Below are 20,782 nucleotides of genomic sequence, written 5' to 3' on the forward strand. Positions count from 1 at the left end.
TATTTCTCGGGTAGGGTTGGGTTCTCCAAAACCCGACCCGAGTTACAGCCCTAGTAAGGTGCTTAGAGTTCATAACATCAACATGGTCACCTCTTAAAGTTCATAACACCACCATATAATTACTCTTCGTTTTAGATTGTTGCAACTGATTGTTGGATTCCAAATTACGTTTAATTTGGAGTCTAATCATCGATTTGTGGCCCACAATTGGTTGACATAATGTAAAACAAACAGGACCTTAAGATTCTCACAACTGATTATGACTCACATTCGCAGAAACTTGAGAAGGTGTATTTCCCATTAGCTTACCAAACAAAAAAGGAAATTTTGAGAAATAATTATGAGTCCCAAACTGATTCTTGACAAGATGAGGCATTTTTTTAACCCGGAATTTATCTAGAAAGCCGTGGCGGCAACTTGAATTTTATTAGTAGGAATAAAAGATACAAGAGGAGGATGAATTTTACCAAGAATCAATTTTGGACTAAAATATTCAACTCTCAGAATCCAAAACAAATAGGGCCATAGAGCCATTAACAAGTAACCATAGCAAGATCATTTTGCCAAGAATCAGTTTGGCAGATGAAGATAATTTAAAAAAAAAAAAAAAAGGAAGTGACATTCATCATGAACGGGTGGCCCAGGGAAGCAAAGGGGGGGTGAAAATGTCATTTTCTTTTGAAAGTGGCTAGGCGCATTAGCCATCTAAGAATGTCCAAAAACATCAACATCAAGGTTAAAATATATCTTTATTTCAATTTATATCGGTATTGGCACCCCTCCCACATAACCTAGTAATATTGTGATATAAATATATCAGGATCGGAGGTTGGTTGAAGTAGAAGAGGATGTTAACCACAGAATAAAAACAAGTTGGTTGAAGCGGAAGCATGCTCCAGGAGTTCTGTGCGACCATAAAATACCTACCAAGCTGAAGGGAAAGTTTTAAAAGACATATTTGAGGCCAGCCATTCTATACTGCTCAAAATGTTGAGTCACCAAGAAGCAGCATGTGCATAAGATGAGTGTAGCGGAGATGTGAATACTTAGATGGATGTGCGGCCACACAAGGTTACATAGAATTTTAAAAAAAAAAAGACAACCGTAAAAAGGTGGGGTAGCACCAATTGAGAAAAAGATGAGAGAGCGCCGCTTAAGATGGTTTGGGCATATCCAAGACTTTGGATGCTCCAGTGAGAAGAAGTGACTCGTGCCAATGTGATGGAGTAAAACGAGGTAAGGGCATATTGTAGAAACAGTGGGGAAAGACTTGATGGCTAGGAACATAACAAAGAACATGACCTTGAATAAGAGAGAATGGAAGAAAATGAGCCACGTAGACGAAACCAACTAGTGTCACAATTAGACTTAGTCAATTTCAGCCGGGTAGATTCTTTCACCTTCTTCATGAAAAATTTCTAAAAAGGATTCATTAGCCGACCCCAACTAGTTTGGTACAAAGGCTTAGTTGAGTTGAGTTGAGTTTATATCAGGATCGGAGGGGGTTCGATATGATAAAAAATTTGGAATATTCCTCATATATTGGCTGGTGTCAAGGTGGTCCGATATAGGGACCTTGATCAACACTGGCCATTATTTTGCTTTTCAAAAGTGAAATGATATATTCACCCCCTTTTTACACGAAAGAGGGCTGTCCCAAGTAAAAAAAAAGAGCCGAATATATCACTTTCCTTTCAAAAGCTTGTAGGGTTGGGTTGTACCATCTGAAAAAGGTAGAGATGATAACATAGGGACAAGGCATGTAGATGGGGTGAGAGATAAACGAGTGGTATGCATTTATTTTCTGATATATTGAAAGATAGAATACAAAAAGCAGGGGACCAACTTCAATATGCGGAGAATATGGAATGTGGAACATGACTTTTCATAGTCTACGAGGCTTTTTCTTCTAATTGGGACTACAGGTTGGGGTTGGTACTAAATGCTCTATTAAGAAGCCAATGAGAGGATTGGTATGGGCACACCCACGTGACATCAGCATGATATGAATCATTCAACCTGGGACCGTCCGATTGATAGATACTGAAAATCACTCATTTTCATAAATCTGTAACCATTGGATCATTGAACTTGGATGTGGAGCTGTTGCTTACCATTAAATTGAGTGACTGAAAATCACTCAATTCCTTTATGGGTGGCGTAACTATTACTAGTTTGCTGTCATGTAGGTAGCAGTAAAGCAGTGAACCATTCTCATAGAAACGGTTAATGGGGGGATTTTATCCTTTTCCGGGGGTATACCGGGCATGTCCTGAGCGAACCACACGAACACATTTTTGTTGGCTATGAGGAAACTGATCATTTGGTCTCGTAAGGTGCCTTTTAGCAAGGAACTAATCCGGACTTGCTTCTCTGGTTGATCTTCGGCTATAGGGATAGAGTCTAGCTCCTCGGCGGGCTCCCCTCTAATCGTACGGGCCCGCTCTCGGGGGTCTTCACTCCCGATCGTGAAGTTTTCGGCCGGGGCGTTGCTTCCTCTCAAGCTTGCCCGTAGCATTGGCGTGCTATCATCTGCTGCCTCCGAACTTCTCCTATCCCGGTTTGAGTGGGGAACTTCATCTTGAGGTGGGGGTGGAGACTACTGCTCCCAAATCTCTCAGAGCGGGGCGCCCTATGATGGCGCTGTAGGTGAAAGGTATGTCTACGACCATGAAGGTAGTCAAGATGGTCTTTTGGATGGGTACGTTCTAAAGGTTACGGGTAAGTCGATTTTGCCACTGACCCGCACCGATGTCCCGGAGAACCCGTAGATGGAGTACTCTGCGGGTCCTAGTCTCACCTCGCCCAGTTTCATCTCTTCAAAGGTTCCGAGGTGCAGCACATTGACGGAGCTCCCCGTGTCAACCAAAATTTTTCCTATGTCGAAGTTGGCGATGATTAGCCTGACGACCAGTGCGTCGTCGTGTGGAACTTGTAGCCCGTTGAGGTCTTCGGAGGAGAAAGTGATGATCTGATCCTCATGGGGAGGATTCGTCCGGGCCTTTTTGGAAGGCACTTCCAGGGAGAATACCCGTTCCGCGTACGCTCGTCGACCAGCTGTTGTTGGTCCTCCCGCTGCGGGTCCTCCCGCAATGATGTTGATTTTTCCGACAATGGTAGGCGGCTGTTCATGGGCCGGCGGCCGTTCAGGGGGCTCTCCTTTCTTGGGGCGCTGGTGGCGGTGTGTGTCATGCCTGCTGCGGGATCGATGTCTGCTCCGGGAGCGATACCTGCTAGGGGATCGGCGTCGGCTACTGGACCAGCGCCTGCTTCTTGGTCCGTCGGCGGGGTGATGGGCTTCGTTCGAGTTTTCGACAGGGCTCCTGAGGTACTGATTTAGATGCCCATCGTCTGCCAGTTTTTCTAACTGGAGCCTGAGGTGGAAACAATGGTCGGTTTCGTGGCCGTGGTCCCCGTGGAAATTGTAGAACTTTCCGGTGGAGCGCTTCTTCGGGTTCGTGGTCATTCTCTTGGGGGGGTCAGGAGACCCTGATCTCTCTGATAGCGAGCAGGACATGGGAGAGGAGAACCTTTAGGGGGCGCTTCCCAGCCTCTCGAAGACGGGGACGGGGTTCCGGCTTGCCTGTCTTTCCTCGGCCCGTTGCCTCATGACCCTTCGGCCATCTTCGCTTTTTCTTTCCTCTGGGCCGGGTCGGCTCTGCTCTCATGCACATGCTTCTTCCGCTCGCACAAACTTGTTAGCCTTGGATTCAAGTTCCTCCAGGTCCTGTGGTGGCTTGAGGGTGAGGTACAGTTTGAGATTCAGGTCTGTGGTGGCATGCTTCAGTGTTGCAACCGCTATTTGGACGTCGATGTTGGAAAGTTGGGCTAGCTCGGCGTTGAATTTCAACATGAAGTCTCTTAGGGTCTCGTTTCTTCATTGCCGGAGGGCTAAGAGGGCATCCGCCGGATCGTGGCGGAGGCGGTTGTTGGCTAATCTTGCGCTGAACTTCCTCCCGAATTCGTGGAAGGATGCGATGGAGTAGGGCTCCAGCCTCATGTACCAGTCGTTGGCGGTCTTTCTTAACAGGGAGGCAAAGACTCTGCACATAAATCTATCCGACGCGCCCCAGAGCGTCATTACCCTTTTAAAAGTTTGGAGGAACTCAAGAGGGTATGTGCTTCAATCGTAAAAACCGAAACGGGAGAGGTCTACTCCTGCTTCCACTGGGGTTTTTAAGATCTCTGAGGTGAACGGGGATGCCGTTTCCCTCTCCCACTCATCGAGGATGTCGTGGGCGTAAGGTTTTTTCATTTCCGGCTTTACTTCTCGGATTTGCCTTTGCAGGTCGGCTAGCGGGTCCAGTCCGGGGGGTTGCGCTGAGGTCGCTACCTCCTCTGTTCGAGATGGGGGTAGTTCCTTGAAGCGAGCCGTCCGGGCAGGGGGAGCGCGGCTTAGCGTAGCTTGCTTTTCGTCGTTTCGCTGGTGCCCCCTAGCTGTGGGAGGCAAAGGGCTATTTGTCGAAGGGGAGGGCGTCCGGCGGGCCGGTACTCGCCTTCGCCGGGGATGACACTCCCCCGGCAGTTCCTTGTCACTTTCGTCACAGGCTTCCGTCTGGTCATGTGTTGTCAGGAGCCTCCCCGGGGCCGGAGGTTCCGGCGGAGACAAACGTTGGAGTAGCTCTTGGCGAAGTTCGTTAAACATTTCCATGGTGGGGACCATTTGCGGTGTGCTGGAGTCGGGCTGGTGTTGGCCAGAGAGCGGCGAGTTTGGCTCCTGGGAATTTGAGGCGTGGGTTTGTGCTTGCTGGGCCTTGCTCCTGGTCATTACCCCTGTTTCTTGTTGTTGGGTGTGGTTTCTCATCGTTATAAGGCGTTCAATACTCAACGAGTCCCACGGATGGCGCCAATATGATGGCGTCGGAATCCGGGTCTGCGATCGCGAGGTGGGTAGAGAGCCTCTGCGGGGTCTGCAATCACAAACAAAGGGGTCAGGGGGTCCGGGGTGGGTCCCGGACGACCACTTCGACACCCAAGTCAAATTCTTGACCAACAATATAAAGAACAGCGAGAAAAGGCGGAGGTTTGGTCAGGTTTACCAAGGCCGAGGCGCAGGTTCTTTTCTTGGTATGTGGGTGGATGGGTCGGAGGGGACTAACAGGGAGAGTAGGACTAAGCTCCCGGCCTCCTCTGTCGTTGCCTTCCCTCTTTCTTTCTTTTCCGGTTGTCTTTAGGGAGATTTTCTCTGTCTTCTTCTTCCCTTCTCCTCCTTTTAAGGGGTGACGTGCGGGCCTTTTCATCATCACGGAGAGAAAACCTTTCTTCGCAGGATTAGGCCGTTCTCCTATTTTGACGGCGCGCGTGGTTTCGCTGGATAATCCCTTCCATAATTTGTTATGATGAGGCTTGGACGGCGAGAAGGTGACACGTGTCGTAACCGTATGGTCTTGCCGTTTATCAGCACCTTTCTTCATGATGGTTAAGCTCCATTGATGCATGGACGACACGTGGCGAGATTTGGGAGTCGCGCCATATTTATGTCCCATCAATATTCAACTCTCAAAATCCAAAACAAATAGGGCCTTAGAGCCCTTAACAAGTAACCATAGCAAGATCACCAGAATCAGTTTGGCAGATGAAGAGAATTAAAAAAAAAGGGAAGTGACATTCATCATGAACTGGTGGCCCAGGGAAGCGTAGGGGGGGGTGAAAATGTCATTTTCTTTTGAAAGTGGCTAGGCGCATTAGCCTTCTAAGAATGTCCAAAAACATCAACATCAAGGTTAAAAATATCTTTATATCAATTTATATCGGTATTGGCACCCCTCCCACATAACCTAGTAATATTGTGATATATTCCTAATATATCAGGATCAGAGGTTGGTTGAAGTAGAAGGGGATGTTAACCACATAATAAAAACAGGTTGGTTGAAGTGGAAGCATGCTTCAAGAGTTCTGTGCGACCATAAAATACCTACCAAGGTGAAGGGAAAGTTTTATAAGACAGATGTGAGGCCAGCCATGCTATACGGCTCAAAATGTTGGGTCACCAAGAAGCAGCATGTGCATAAGATGGGTGTAGCGGAGATGCGAATGCTTATATGGATGTGCGGCCACACAAGGTTACATAGAATTAAAAATGAAGACAACCGTAAAAAGGTGGGGTGGCACCAATTGAGAAAAAGATGAGAGAGCGCCGCTTAAGATGGTTTGGGCATATCCAAGACTTTGGATGCTCCAATGAGAAGAAGTGACTCGTGCCAATGTGATGGACTAAAAAGAGGTAAGGGCATATTGTACTAGGAACATAATAGAAAATACGACCTTAGATAGGAGAGAATGGAAGAAAATGAGCCATATAGACGAAACCAACTAGTGTCGGGATTAAACTTAGTCAATTTGAGCCGGGTAGATTCTTTCACCTTCTTCATGAAAATTTTCTAAAAATGATTCATTAGCCGACCCCAACTAGTTTGGTACAAAGGCTTAGTTGAGTTGAGTTTATATCAGGATCGGAGGGGATTCGATATGATGAAATATTTTGGAATATTCCTCATATATTGGCCGGTGTCAAGGTGGTCCGATATAGGGACCTTGATCAACACTGGCCATTATTTTGCTTTTCAAAAGTCAAATGATATATTCACCCCTTTTTTTTAGTTGGGACAGCCCCGTTAATGTGAAAGAGTGGTCATAAATTAAATACACGAAAGAGGGCTGTCCCAAGTAAAAAAAGGGCCGAATATGTCACTTTCCTTTCAAAAGCTTGTAGGGTTGGGTTGTACCATCTGAAAAAGGTGAAGAGGTGTATAGATGGGATGAACGAGTGGTATGCATTTATTTTCTGAGATATTGAAAGATAGAATACAAAAAGCAGGGGACCAACTTCAATATGCGGAGAATATGGAATGTGAAACATGACTTTTCATCGTCTACGAGGCTTTTTCTTCTAATTGGGACTTGGGGTTGGTACTAAATGCTCTATTAAGAAGCCAGTGAGAGGATTGATATGGACACACCCACGTGACATCAGCATGATATGAATCATTCAACCTGAGACCGTCCGATTGATAGATACTGAAAATCACTCATTTTCATAAATTTGTAACCATTGGATCATTGAACTTGGATGTGGAGCTGTTGCTTACCATTAAATTGAGTGACTGAAAATCAGTCAATTCCTTTATGGGTGGCGTAACTATTACTAGTTTTGCTGTCATGTAGGTAGCACTAAAGCAGTGAACCATTCTCATAGAAACAGTTAAAGGGGGGGGATTTTATCCGTTTCCGGGGGGTTTTATCATTTCCCAAAATTCAATGTAATTTTGAGTTCAATAATCACTTTTGAACTCAGAAATCAATTCTCAAGATAAAAAACGGGGCGTCGTAGTATCATTTTCCAAAATTAAACGTAATTTTGAGTTCAATAATCACTTTCGAACTCAAAAAAATCCGCAATCTCAGCTACCATCTCTTGTTACTTACCAAATATGACTAATTCTAAAGACCCAGAATAGGAATAAAAACAGAATCAAAATCAAGAAATAAAATTAGAATCATTACCAAGCGCGCACTTTAGTCATATTTCGAAATAGTAGTTTAAAACTTTAAATTAAGACTAAGAAGAACTCCTAGATTACTTACTCCAGGAGGGACTATCTCAAACCAAAGTCATCTGCAAAACAACAACTCCCAAGCAAAAAAGTGAACTCACTCTCAAAACCATGTGTTTATCTCCCTGGCAAGAGAAAGGAAATGAGTGTTATCATCTTCCTCTGCCTACAGTAAACCTAATCTCTTCTATTTCTTCTCCTCTTTCTCTGCTTCAGCAGCCTTCTTCAACCTTGCTCCAAAGTGGCGTTTGTTTGTTTTCTCCAAACGAAGCTTCTGATACGCCTTAAATGCCTTCATCTCGTCGGTGACCTTCACAAGCTCAACCACCGGCTTCGCAAGAGAGATGGACATGTACTCACCTTGGACTTGAGTGGCTGAAGATAGCTCCTCTGCACTAGAATCTCCGTTCTGTGCGCAAGAAACAGATTAAAAAAATTCAGTTTCCTTACCCTCGGAATTTTATTTTTACTAACACGCTGAATGAAATGAGATGCACATGACGAAATAGCATAAATATGGTTGCAAACATCAAAGTTACAATTAGCAAAGCAGGAATTTATGGTAGAAATAGGCTTGATATTTGCATCCCTCACAGGCTAGGGGCATCAAATGGAATAAATATGGGGTCCAATGTAAGAGGGAATTTCGAGTGCAAAATTAGCAAAAGTAGTCGAATGGGTAGCTAATTTGCAATGGTACCGTATAGTGTTCCTACTAAACAAGTGGTGATATCACAAGTATTAGCTTTATTGTTTACCTTGAATTTGCCTTGTCGCCTTGGGAAAATAACCAGCTTGGCCTTGTATGTTTTCAACCTTTGCACGTTGGTTTGAAGTCCCTCCAATGATCGATTCTTACGTCGGTGATCCACAGAAATGCCTATAGTCGGGGCCAATTTCTTTGGAATGCCAGCTGCCTGCAAAAGCATCGATCAGGAAATGTCAATTAACTGAGAATATCGGTGGCACCCAGTTATAAAGAACTAAATGCCTCGAGACTGATTGATCTAAATGTTATAAATTACCCTTTTCACTGAAAATAACTTAAATCAAATTAACAAATAGGGCAACAAGATACATCAAGAGCATACAATCAGCAAACCAAATGAAAATGCAAATAAATCAAACATCATTAAGGAACATATCAAGACTAGGTTAAGTAACTGAAAACTATCCCATGAAAAATGTTTCTGCAGTACCAGCCAAAAGAGTGACAGGAATAGGTAATTAAATATTTATCTATGCTTGGAAAGGTCAAACCATTTGAGTTACAAGGAATAGAATTGTAACATTATACATCAATCATGTTAAGGAGAGTCAAAGCTCTTAACAATGGTCACAGTTTCGGAAGGGCAAGATAAACTTAAACTTACTGTTAAGGCATAAAAGATTACATAACGCTTTCTCCAATAGCTTAAGCTTTTGGAGTAACTGGTTGTTTCACATGTTATCAGGGCCAAAGGTCCTGAGTTCAAACCTCCTTGATAGCAAACATCCACATGCAATGGCCAAACCCAAAAGAGGGGCCACATGTGCCATGTGTAGGCCAACCCTAGAAAGAGGGACAACACGTGAGGGGGAGTATTAAAGTATAAAAGATTAAATAACGCCTTCTTCAACAGCTTAAGCTGTTGGAGAAACTGGTAGTTTCAAAGTTACAATGGTCTTTTCCAATCCATGAAGCTCAAAGCAGCAGGGCCACTTAAACAACCACAATTTTCACATTTATGACCATGTATCAACATTCCACTACAACCTAAATGAATAAGGATCTTATACAGATCTTATGTCCTCCTGACATACTGGGAAAGATGCATGCCACTCCAGAGATTCAAATCGTAAGTTATATCAGTGAAATATTGTGAACCAGCGGCCTCTGAGATACTGGGAAAGTTAAAAATGATTGGTCGGCACTATAATGACCTGATTCTTTTGTTTTAAGGGATAATGACCTAATTCTGATACTGTAAGAATCAGTTATGAATTTGAATAAATATGGTGAATTCATAACACTGTTTTGTCAACTACAATCCAACCCAATTGCACATTTAAACTCTGATCCGGAATCAGTCTTGTCGCAATACAGTGGTTCATCAAAGTGCTGATCCTGATTTTTTTTAAGAAAAAAAAGAGTAACTAAAGAGTGAATAATTCCCGTGGATAGTTACTAGTTAGTAACTCAAACAAGAAAACAGAATGCAGAAAAATAGAATTCAGTTTCAAAAACAAACCTTCAGCTCTTCTAGAGAGAAACCTCTGCCTGCCCTGACTTTCATGTTGTACTTAAGTGTCTGGCCATGGACAATGGGACGAAGAGGTCCAGCTGTTGGCCTAGGGAAAATTTTCACCGCTTTCTTTTGTCTAGCTGCATGTTATTAAAAGGCCATAGTAAGAGCTTCCTTTTATTGTAAGCATATTTTAACTTGAAAGATGACAGGAGCTGATAGCAGCTTCAAGTAAAGAGAGTTTAATTTAATGAATAGAAAATGCATAATCAGTTAATCATTAATCCTTACCAACACGTCTCCTTGTTTTACGTGCAGGTTGATTGAACCATGTCTTGACATAGTTTTGCCAATGTTTCTTAAAGTGCCCATTAGGCACGACATTGTTATGCTTCACCATATTTCACTGCAACAATGGAAGGTTTACGAGTGAAATTAGCAAGCCGATAAAAATTAAGCGAAATTTAAGTTTCCACACAAGCCACTAAAAAGATTAAAAATAACGTACTTCACAATTAAATGTGCAAACCTCTTGTAAGATGAAATAAATCTTTGTGAAAAACCACACAGCTGCAAGTAGCTTTTGCAGATTTAAGAGTATCAAAATGGCGAAAAAAAATATGTTATACTTCCAAATCGTAAGTAAGATGTGACGCAACTGCCTATCGATTAATATAAACACATCCCCATGCCAAGTCGAGCATAAAATGATGGTAACCCAAATAATCAAGCTAAATATGGAGGAGGGAACACTGGCCAATTTGAAGCATCTAGGTACCATTATGACAACCCATTGTCACCGAACACCTAAAGATGCCAAAACAGATGGATTTTCACAGATATAAGTATAAATTATCAGCATACCCAGTTACCAATTCACACACACCAGCGCGCGTGCCTGTCTATCGATTAATATAAACACATCCTCATGCCAACTCAAGCATAAAATGATGGCAAACCAAATAATCAAGCCAAATATGGAGGGAGCACTGGCCAATTTGAGGCATCTAGGTAACAACATTATGACAACCCATTGTCACCGAAAATCTAAAGATGTGAAAAACAGACATAAGTAAAATTATAAGGATACCAAGTTACCACACGCGCGCATGCACACATATATACATTGTTGTATGCATGGCTTATTTTTACAAAGCAATAGAGTTAAGAATGTGTAACATAGAGTAGAGAATGTGCGACACAAAAACATGCTATTGTTAGGAGAGAACCTTATGTAAGCATTGAAAGTTGTCCACCATTAGGTTGTATCGGTGTTTAAAAACATGGATGCGGGTCAAAATGCGGCCAAGAAAAATCCTCGTCGACTTGGTGCGGACGCGGCCAACAACACAGTTGACGCGGCTGATCAGTTGGCACAGCCATAACTCGGGAGAGTCAAAGGAGTTTTTATTGACTCGGTAGGGCAAAATGCTGAACATGGTATAAAAATGGGGAATGCGGAAAAGGGAAAAGGAAGTCGGCTCGGGGTAGTCCACAATGACACAGGGGAGTTTTAAAACTATGGGTTGTATAGGCCATCAACAGACTTTCATAGACTTGGGTTGGAGCATAGTTACTCGAGTGGGAAGCGAGTACAAGAAGCAAAAGTAGGAAGCGGGGGTTTTAGAAAAGAGAAAATATGGTAATCGAAAATATCTAAAGAAACTCAACTCAACTAAGGCTTTGTCCCAAACTAGAAAAGCTTTAAAGAAAGTAAAGAGAAAATGTGTGGGAAGCATCATTGAAAGTCAACATAAAATATGTAATAAGCAAGGATTACAAGAAGTACATAGAAAGAGTAGGATTGTAGTAGTTTAGGAAGAAAGGGTTAACATAAGCAAGGATTAAAAGTAGAAAGTTTTACGAATTTACAATTTCGCATGTTTTATTCATGTTTTATTTAATGTAAAGATTTTGGAAAAACATCCACAAACTTTTTATTTGAAACTTAAGGTAGGTTTTCAAGTTTTGAATTTACCATTTGTTAAAATATGTTCCTTCAACATTATCAAAAGGAGAATATTCTTTTAGAAAAAAAATTATCACTGAAAGGAAGTTTACTATTAATTAAGAGGAAATAAGTAGGAAGCGTGCTTCCCCTAAATTTGGTAAATGAGAAGAGCTTATCTTCTAGAACAAGTTTCCCTAGAAGCGAGCTTCCCCATCCAACTACGAAGTTTCCAGTACTTAGTGGGTTGGAGTCCACCGTCAACTTGAATGAGTGAGATTGACGCAAGATTCGAAGTACATGAAGAGCAGTTCCTCTTCTTTCACCTAAGATACCAATTACTGGATAAATGTACCTAAAGGATTCATGGGTGACAATAACACATTTATTCCCTATAAATTCGGTGGGCGTGCATGTTAACGGACTTCAAAGGAAATGGAGAAAATTACTTTAAGGTCGTGGAACGAGATTTGCTTAAGCACATCACATCAGATCAAGGTGGCCTCTAGATGGACCCACCTCCCCCAGGTTCTCTTAAGTTGGACTTTGATGATTCCAACAGTGTTTAAAATGCGGATGCAGTCGAAGAAAATCCTAGTTTACTCGGCACAACGCGGTCGAGTACTCGGTTGACGTGGTCATAACTCGGGAGGGTCAAAGGAGCTTTTATTATCTCTGCAGAGAAAAACGTGGAACACAGCAGCAAAACGCGGCACACGGCCAAGGGAAAAGGGAGTCCATGATGATGCAAGGGAGTTTTAAAACTATGGCTCCAGCTTCAGGTTTCCTAGAACGGCAAGTGATGGAGGTATTCTTCGCGAGAATGACAGTACCATGAGATGGGTATTTACGGGACCTTTGGGGCATACATATGCAATGATGGCAGAGATCCAAGCTCTTCTAGCATGAATTAGTTTCATAGAGATGGTTGACCTAGATCGGGTCACATCACTACTCTATTTTTGTATAAAAATTTCATTAAATAAATTTTATTGGCTTTGAAGGTAAAAAAAAATCAAAATAAGAGCACCAATTAAGGGGTCAGCAATCAATTGGAAATACACTACAGTCATAACAAAGGTCAGAGGAGCTTACTACATCACATCTCCCAACCACCCCACCCCACCCCATCCCCCAACACAGACTCTTCCAAGGTCCTCATTAGCAAGGGCTGGCATGTTTCTTTACTTGACTAAGAGAGGCTTGATGAAGGTGGCAATCAACTGATGTTGTTTCCTATTAGACATCACATATTCGACCTGAAACTCCTTGTTTTTCCTCTTGAAACGTTAGCCTTCTTTGTTGGAACAAGTAGCTATATGAGCCTACAACTTTCTCTCCTTTTGAATGATAAAATTTTAATAAAGCAAGGGCGGAAGCCCATGACCGATGTGGCCAAATCAAATACAGCAAAATGAGGAGAGCCTACAACTTTCTGAAAAGGCTCCACGGGCCATTTAGTACCTCAAATGTCATCCTACTGAAAGTAGATTTAGGTTTTCGAGGGCCTAGTTTTCAACTTTTCACAACACCTCAGCATCTAATACAGTGAAAGAGCTCTTTCACATAGTGAGATGAGACATTTTTAGTCATGAGGCCTTAAAAATTAAATCCAGACATGAGGGGATAAAAATTGAAAATACAGAAAAAGCAGGAGCCTACAACTTTTTCAAACAACTCAATGGACCATTAAGTACCATAAATGTCATCCTACTGAAAGTAAGTTTTTGAGAGACCAGTTTTCAAAACAAATCAACGTCGAATAATGTATAATCGAAGAGCTCTTTGACATGGTGAGGTGAGGTGTTTTTGGTCAAGGCCGTAAATAAAATCCAGACACGAGGTGGGGAGTTACCACAAATGAAATCCAACGAGTTACCATGACAAATACAATACAAAATCAGATTGTAATTTATTACAAAGAAACATTTATTGTTTCAAAAAGTTAAAACATTAACAAAGGAGTACTGTTCACATTAATTCAATAAAACAAATAAAACAGAAGAACAAAGCCATAGACATCCCCTTCTAAAACACTGTTCACATCCAAAACCACAAAACATAAAATCAAATAAGGAACCTTCAGATACCAGTCCCAACCCATGCAAACAAAGATCCGATTTTTCTAGAACCAAAAACCTAAAAAATAAAACATCTACCTCAAAACCAAACCCTAAACCCTAGTTAGGGCAACCAGGCCAGCATAACAACAACTCTCTTTCTAGAACCAAAACCTCCCTGCCTGATTCTATGCATCGAATCCCGATCTCTGACAAAATCAACACTGTTTAAGAGATTTCTGATCGTTAAACCCTAAATCTGTTCCATTAAACACTAAAACCCTAAAAAAAAAAAACATATCATGTAAAAGCAAATCAACACTGCTTAAGAGATTTCTGATCGTTAAACCCTAAATCCGTTCCGTTAGAACTCTAAAACCCTAAAAAATACCTAAAATGTTAACGCAAATCAACACTGCTTAAGAGATCTCTGATCGTTAAACCCTAAATCCGTTCCGTTAGAACTCTAAAACCCTAAAATAATCCTAATATGTTAAGGCAAATCAACATTGTTTAAGAGATCTCCGATCGTTAAACCGACAATCAGTACAATTAAAACTCTAAAACCAAGAAGAAGAAAACCCTAATCTGGTAAGGCAAATCAACACTGCTTAAGAGATCTCTGATCGGGATCGTTAAACCCTAAATCCGTTCAATTAAAACTCTAAAATCCTAATCTGGTAAGGCAAATCAACACTGCTTAGGAGATTTCTGATCGTTAAACCCTAAATCCGTTCCATTGAAACTCTAAAACCCTTAAAAAACCTAATATGTTAAGTCAAATCGAAAAATAGAGAAGCAGATACGATTTCCAAAAACAAAGAAATATAAAATGAGGCTAAAAAATGAGAATAAAATGAGACTTACGAGAAAATACCTTTGAAAGGATTTGGAGAGAGGAGAAGGAAGCTAGGTCGGCGCTTGCCTGAGAAGAGAACAAATGTTAAAATGAGTGAAGTATATATAGGTCTTCGTGTTCCATAAATGCCCTGCCTTTTTACTGGTTTTTAAAATGCATACCCTTCTTCCATACAAGACAATTTCAATGTTTGGATGTGAGCAAGGTTTAAATTTTCGGTTTCGGTACCGGTTTCGAAATCGAAATTTCGAAATTTCGGTCGAAATCTTTTTTTTTTTTTTTTTGATGAGCAATTTCGGTACCAAAAAAACACAATATTTGGCCGAAATTTCGGTGAAATATTAAATTAATATTTTAAAAAACAAATTTTTTATGTCAAATTTCGGAAAAACCAAAATTTCGACCGAAATTCCAAAATTGCGGCCGAAATAAATGACCATTTCGGTTTTTTGTGGTTTCGGTGTCGGTCTCTACCGAAATCAATTTCGGATTTCGGTCGAAATTTAAAACCATGTTTCGGACCTTGAAATTTTGAAATTTCGGTCGAAATCTGGTACCAAACCCGAAACTAATATTTTATTCAATATTAAATTTCGGTCGAAATTTTGGTGAAATATTAAATTAATATTTTTTTAAAAAAGATTTTTTGGGTCAAATTTCGGAAAAACCGAAATTTCGGTCGAAATAAATGATTGTTTTGGTTTTTACCCATTTCGGTGTCGGTCTCCACCGAAATTTTGGATTTCGGTCGAAATTTAAAACCATGGATGTGAGGGAAAAGTTTTTTCCGGAATTATTGTTTCTTGGTATCAAGTGTTTGCAGTTAGGGCTGCAACTAGGGGTGGCAACGGTTCTGTTTCGGTTCGGTTTGACCCCCAAACCGAAATTTGAATCTGTTTGGTTCTACCGAACTGAAACCAAACCAAAATTTGAATTTTTGGTTCGGTTCGGCCAATTTCAGTATTTCACCACCCCTTACTCATAATCATTGGAAATCAGGGGCAACGGTTCGGTTTCAGTTCGGTTGAATCGGTTTGGTTTTACCAAACCGAAACCGGATTTTCGGTTCGGTTCGGTTCGGTTAGATTGCCACCCCTAGCTGCAACTCAGGTCGTGTTCAACACGAAAAAAAAAAAATAGTCGTTTTGGGTTGGGTGCAGTTCAGGTTGGGTTCGGGTTGAGGCTTTGGGCAACCTGGCCCGAGTGAAACTGGACATTTTTTAAAAAAAAAATTAATAAGCTTGAAAACTCGGGTTGGAACTCGGGTCAGGTCGGGTCGGGTAAGGTTCGGGTAGGAAAAAGAGGTTCCTCAGGTTGGGTCGGGTTGAACCTCATCGGGTTGGAACTCATATCGGGTTTGGTTGGGTTCAGGTTGAGTAAATGGTTCCTAGGGCCGGGTTCAAGTTGGCCTCAACCCAACCCAAGTTGCACCCCTAGTGTTTGGAAAATATATCTTCAAAGGAATTATTTCCCCAAATAAAAAATTTCCTTGTTTCAAGTAAAACTGAAACTTACTAGAACCTGGAATTTTATTTTCCATGGAATATTTTTCCATAAAAAAATTTATTTTCATTAATTTTCTACTAGACAATGGATTTATTAGGAATGTGCCCAAATTCCCAAAAATTGACCCGAGTTGCACGCCTAAATTTTATTTTCAATAATTTTTGGGCAATGATATCCCCACCCCTCTGACGGATAAAATCCCAACCCCCTCCCCCCCCCTCCCCACGTTAAAGTGGGTGAATTTATCCTCAAGCAGTGAACCATTCTCACAGAAACCGTTAAAGGGGGGGATTTTATCCGTTTAGCGGGGATATCATTTCCCTCCCTAAATCCAAACACCCCATCCAATGTCACGGGTAAAATGACGGAAGAATACAGCCACACAGGCTCACATTTTGGCAAATTTTGTCTTACTCTTAAAAATCATCTGAGGTGGTTGTTCTCTCATGCAAAAGTCGGCCACAAAATTGCTTCCCACGAAAGGTGGTGGTTCTGTCATGCAAAAGTCCGCGGCAAAATTGCTTCCAACGAAATGTGGTAGTTCTCTCATGCAAAAGTCGGCTGCTAAATTGCTTCAAACGAAATTTCCTAGCAAGGAAAGGCATTTGGTGGCAGACTTTTGCATGGGAGAACAGCCTCCTAGTATTTAAAGAGAGGTCAAAAGGTTATTATATTTCCCCAAAAAGCTCTGACGAGCTGGGTTTGTGCAAATGTCTAAATATATTTGTGGTGACATCATTTCCCTTTAATAAACCAGAAAATGCTATCCATATTGCATTACCACTAGTCCTTGGCAATAAGATTCAACCTCTTACAAATGCAACTCAAATCTCTAATGTCTCTACCACTGTTAAAACTTAGTAGGGAAACGTGGGGTAATGAGGACTTCTAGAGGGTCTAAATCCCTCTGGCATATGCTCTCGGCTAGTTCAATAGGTGCACCACTTGGGGTATCTAGCTCGAACCCATGGACCAAATGTACAAGGGTCCAGTACATCACATTGAGAGCCAATGAGACGCCGGGGCATACTCTCCGGCCGGACCCGAACGGAATGTACTAAAAATGTTGACCCCTAAAGTCGAAGTCCGCGCGATCGCTTAAAAACCTCTCTGGCCGGAATTCTAAAGGGTCCGGCCACACGAGCGGGTCCCTTTGCAACTTCCATATGTTCACAAGTACCCGAGAGCCCGCGGGGACTTGGAATCCGGCCACTTGGCAATCTTCTAAGGCTTCATTTGATATGGTGAGAACCCCTGCAGGGCATATGCGTAATGTTTCCTTGACGATGGCTTGAAGGTACGGTAGGTTCTTGATATCTGATTCTTCCACGTGTCTATCTTTGCCTATGTGGATGTCCAACTCAGCTCGAGCCTTCTTTAAGACGTGGCAATTGTTCAAGAGTAAGGAGAGGGCCCCTCTTAAAGAGAATGCTGTGGTCTTGGCCCCGCCTAGAATGAGAGCCTAGAAATTGGATCACAAGTGAAATTCAAATAATTGGAAGGACTGATAATATGGTTATGGTTAATTTAGAGGGATATTAACTAATGAAGGACCCTCTAAGTAAAAATTGAGTGGGGTCGGTTGAGATAATCATTTTTCATGTGTAAAAAAGTAGGAACTTTTAGAAATGTCATTACTTTCCAAACTTTCCCTGAAAATTCTTACAGTCCAAACAGGGCAAGGAAATGATATTTCCACCACTTCTTATTTGTACTTTTCCTAAAAATGGCTGCATTTCACCCCCTTCTGTTTCTCATCTCTTATTTTCAGGTAGAGACTTTCTCTTTCCACATAAAGCGGCCACAAAACAAAAAATTTGTTTTTCACCCATCTTATGTCAAAAGAAACCGTGAACAGAGCCGTGAAGAGAAACAAAAGGAGTTGGAAATGAAGAGAAAGAGGTGGAAACAATTGCACTGCCATTTGGTAGAAGCCAAATGGGACCCACAAAAATGCCGTGTAGATGGTATGATCATTGATCACGACCATTCATTTTGGTGAGGCCCACCTTTTATTGCCTGCGCCTTATATGAAATAAGGACTGAACGATCCTTTTTTTAAATGGATATAAAAGAGGGGTGCAAAATGGGACTTCCTTGGAGGTCATCCGTCCTGGTACTACTCTCGCCCAAACACACCTAAACTTTGAAGCTCTGATGGGATCTAGTCTACTTGTGATGGTATGATTGCACCCTAAGAACTAATTGAATGATCCTAGCCAACCTATTTTCATATAGGCATTTAGAACCGTCCGATCCATGTGATTTTTCGATAGTGACCCATCCAAGAAGGAATGCCTTGCGAAAAAATAAACATACCAGAGAAGTTGCCTTAGTAATGATATCAGGGTCATGGCTGGAGAACTTAGAATCCTCCATGAGTGAAATCATCACATCCATGAAGTCCTGCTCGCCCTCGGCCTCGCCGGACGCCCCTTTACGGCGATGATCCTCCAACAACTTTACCATGATCTCATCCAGTTCCTCAGCGGCCCTCTTCATGGAACATATGTTCCCATTCAAATCCATCCACTCAAGGAAAGGAATTGCGTCCGAAATAACAAAAGCATCCACTAGATAAAAACCGATCAATCGCCTTTTGAAATCCGGGGACGCTAAGAGATCTCTTTCCGGCAATCATTCTTACAACCACATTAAAATTCAATTCTTTGAACCATTCCTTCATCTCAATCTTAATCGGACGCCGATCATTCTTCACCCACATTGCATTCATCTCTTTTACTCGGGCTTCAATCTTGGTCGTCCATACGTGCTTGAGCTCCACGATCCGGCCATTGGATAGAAGGTGAAGCATGGTTATTTTTCGCACCTCACGATAATAAGGTCCATAAGGGGCTACCCCAAGCATGGCGTGGTCATAGCCCATATACTTCCCCATAGCAATTTTGGGACGGGAAGCGAGAATCTTGTCATTGGTAACAAGGCAATCTTTAGCAACTTCCCAATTGCTCACAATAAGGGTCCGATACATGCCGATCCGGATCATAAAAGCAGGCCCACATTGATCCGCCATGGCCCCGAGCTTTTTATAAAGTGGCTCGGGCCCGCCTAGAAGATGTAGGTGGCCAATTATAGGCCACCCACCGGCGAGTTCTGGTGCACCCTTGATCTTTCCCTTCTCGTTCTTACTCCATCCCATCCATAGATTGAAGAAAATGAACAAGGCAAAAGGCCCAGCAATTGTTTGAAATTGAAGAAGCAAATCCATGGATGGATTGGATTAGAGAGATCAATGGAGTGCTGATTTTTCCTCTCCTTTTCTAATATCATTTCCTACATGGTTTCTTCTTTATGTAAAGATCTTAACCTTTTGGGCTTGAAGATCAAACACCAGAGAAAAATGCAAGTCCCTGTCTTCCATTTTCTTGTTCTAGTTTTACTTAGAGCTATTCGCTTGAATGAGTTAAAGAAGAATCTTTGGATGGTTGACATTCGGCTTGCATGAGCTTAAGAAGAATCTTTGGACGGTTAATATTTTTTTCTAAGACGAAAAATAGGGCAGTGATATTCCACACTTAGAAGTGCATTATGGACATCTAATTGATTTAGATCCCATTCATTGGAAACATAAGAACAAACACCTTCTTGGCAGTTCGCTCATTGGACGGATGAGATTATGAACCCTTCCGATTGAGACCCAATTCGATCTACATAGATTTCTCGAGATACTTTCTTACGAAGTTTCGTTATAGCATCTATAACTGCCTCGGTTAATCTACAATTCAAAAAAAAAAAAAAAAAAAAAAACAATGCAGATCGCCATTGGGTCTGAGTGTCCCTACAGAGTTCAATCCTTTGAGTTGATTGAAGCCTTTACCAACAAGACGAGCTTTAAAAGACTTAATCGATCTGTCTAAATCAACTGATACCCAATGCCATTCATGTGGGGAAGATGGTGGGACAAGTGTCCAAAGTTTTATTTAGAAGAAGAGCATTGAACTCTATGTCATAGCACGGCACCAGGTCCAGGGAGATGAATAAGATGAATGAAGTGAGAAGATGAAATTACATGCATTGTTCATTTGAATGACACAATCGAAGTCATCAACTAAAAATTAGGGTTCTACGATCCATGGATGACTCTGATCAAAACGAGTTGGAAGGTGTTAGTAACCAACTTAGTCCGCTTGCAAGAACGGCTCTACTAAGATTTTTTATTTCTTTTAATTACCTAGTCACAACATGAATACACATTAATTTTAAAATATATGAGATGGTAGCAGATAAAGACATCTTCTTCTTCTTTTTTTCCTGAATGGTTAGCTGATAAAGACAACATCCTACTTAATCAAATTATTATTTTCCACTGATGAAACTGTTTGAATGAATGCATGTTCGGTCAGCCTATCCCCAATACATCCAGATTCATCTGGGTGAAAACCTTACCTTCTATGCAAGATTGGCAGTTCTCACTCAAGTGGGTTACCTAGTAAGAAAATATGGAATGCAGTGAAAGAACTTATACGATTAAAGATCTTTTTAATGGAGGTTAAAGACAAAGGGGGAGGCTTTAAAAATATCTTTAAGGACCCGTTTGGATACCTTATATTTTGTATTTGGATTTGGAATTGAGTTTTGAATATAAAATGAATAGATCCGCCACCTCATGT

The 20,782-nt window shown here is 41.6% G+C and overlaps 1 protein-coding gene and 1 pseudogene across 2 annotated transcripts; both read right to left on the reverse strand.

Moving 5' to 3' along the window:
* Positions 1-7,477: 7,477 nt before the first annotated feature.
* Positions 7,478-14,809, reverse strand: LOC143854463 (large ribosomal subunit protein eL13z-like). Of its 2 annotated transcripts, none has more exons than XM_077364453.1 (5): positions 14,664-14,809; positions 10,070-10,184; positions 9,785-9,918; positions 8,312-8,470; positions 7,478-7,962 (listed from the first exon to the last, which is right to left on the reverse strand). In XM_077364453.1, exons 2-5 carry the CDS (start codon positions 10,176-10,178, stop codon positions 7,741-7,743), a joined length of 624 nt encoding a protein of 207 aa, XP_077220568.1. In that variant the 5' UTR covers positions 10,179-10,184; positions 14,664-14,809; the 3' UTR covers positions 7,478-7,740. The 2 variants fall into 2 exon arrangements, with proteins under 2 accessions (XP_077220568.1, XP_077220569.1); XM_077364454.1 differs by having other exon boundaries at positions 14,654-14,782.
* A 2,192-nt stretch (positions 14,810-17,001) lies between these two features.
* On the reverse strand, positions 17,002-19,380 carry LOC143853765 (xanthotoxin 5-hydroxylase CYP82C4 pseudogene; annotated as a pseudogene).
* Between the last annotated feature and the right edge of the window lie 1,402 nt (positions 19,381-20,782).

Source organism: Tasmannia lanceolata, unplaced genomic scaffold (genome assembly GCF_043159265.1).
Source record: "Tasmannia lanceolata isolate RefF3 unplaced genomic scaffold, GAP_Taslan_0.1 ptg000020l, whole genome shotgun sequence".
NCBI classification, from domain to species: domain Eukaryota; kingdom Viridiplantae; phylum Streptophyta; class Magnoliopsida; order Canellales; family Winteraceae; genus Tasmannia; species Tasmannia lanceolata.

Coding starts and splice junctions, on each gene's coding strand:
- LOC143854463 (XM_077364453.1), bottom strand. CDS start 10,178: ATGGTGAAGCATAACAATGTCGTGCCTAATGGGCACTTTAAGAAACAT. Junction 9,919..10,069: donor TAAAACAAGGAGACGTGTTG/GTAAGGATTAAT, acceptor AATAACATGCAG/CTAGACAAAAGAAAGCGGTG. Junction 7,963..8,311: donor GGCGACAAGGCAAATTCAAG/GTAAACAATAAA, acceptor TCTTGCGCACAG/AACGGAGATTCTAGTGCAGA.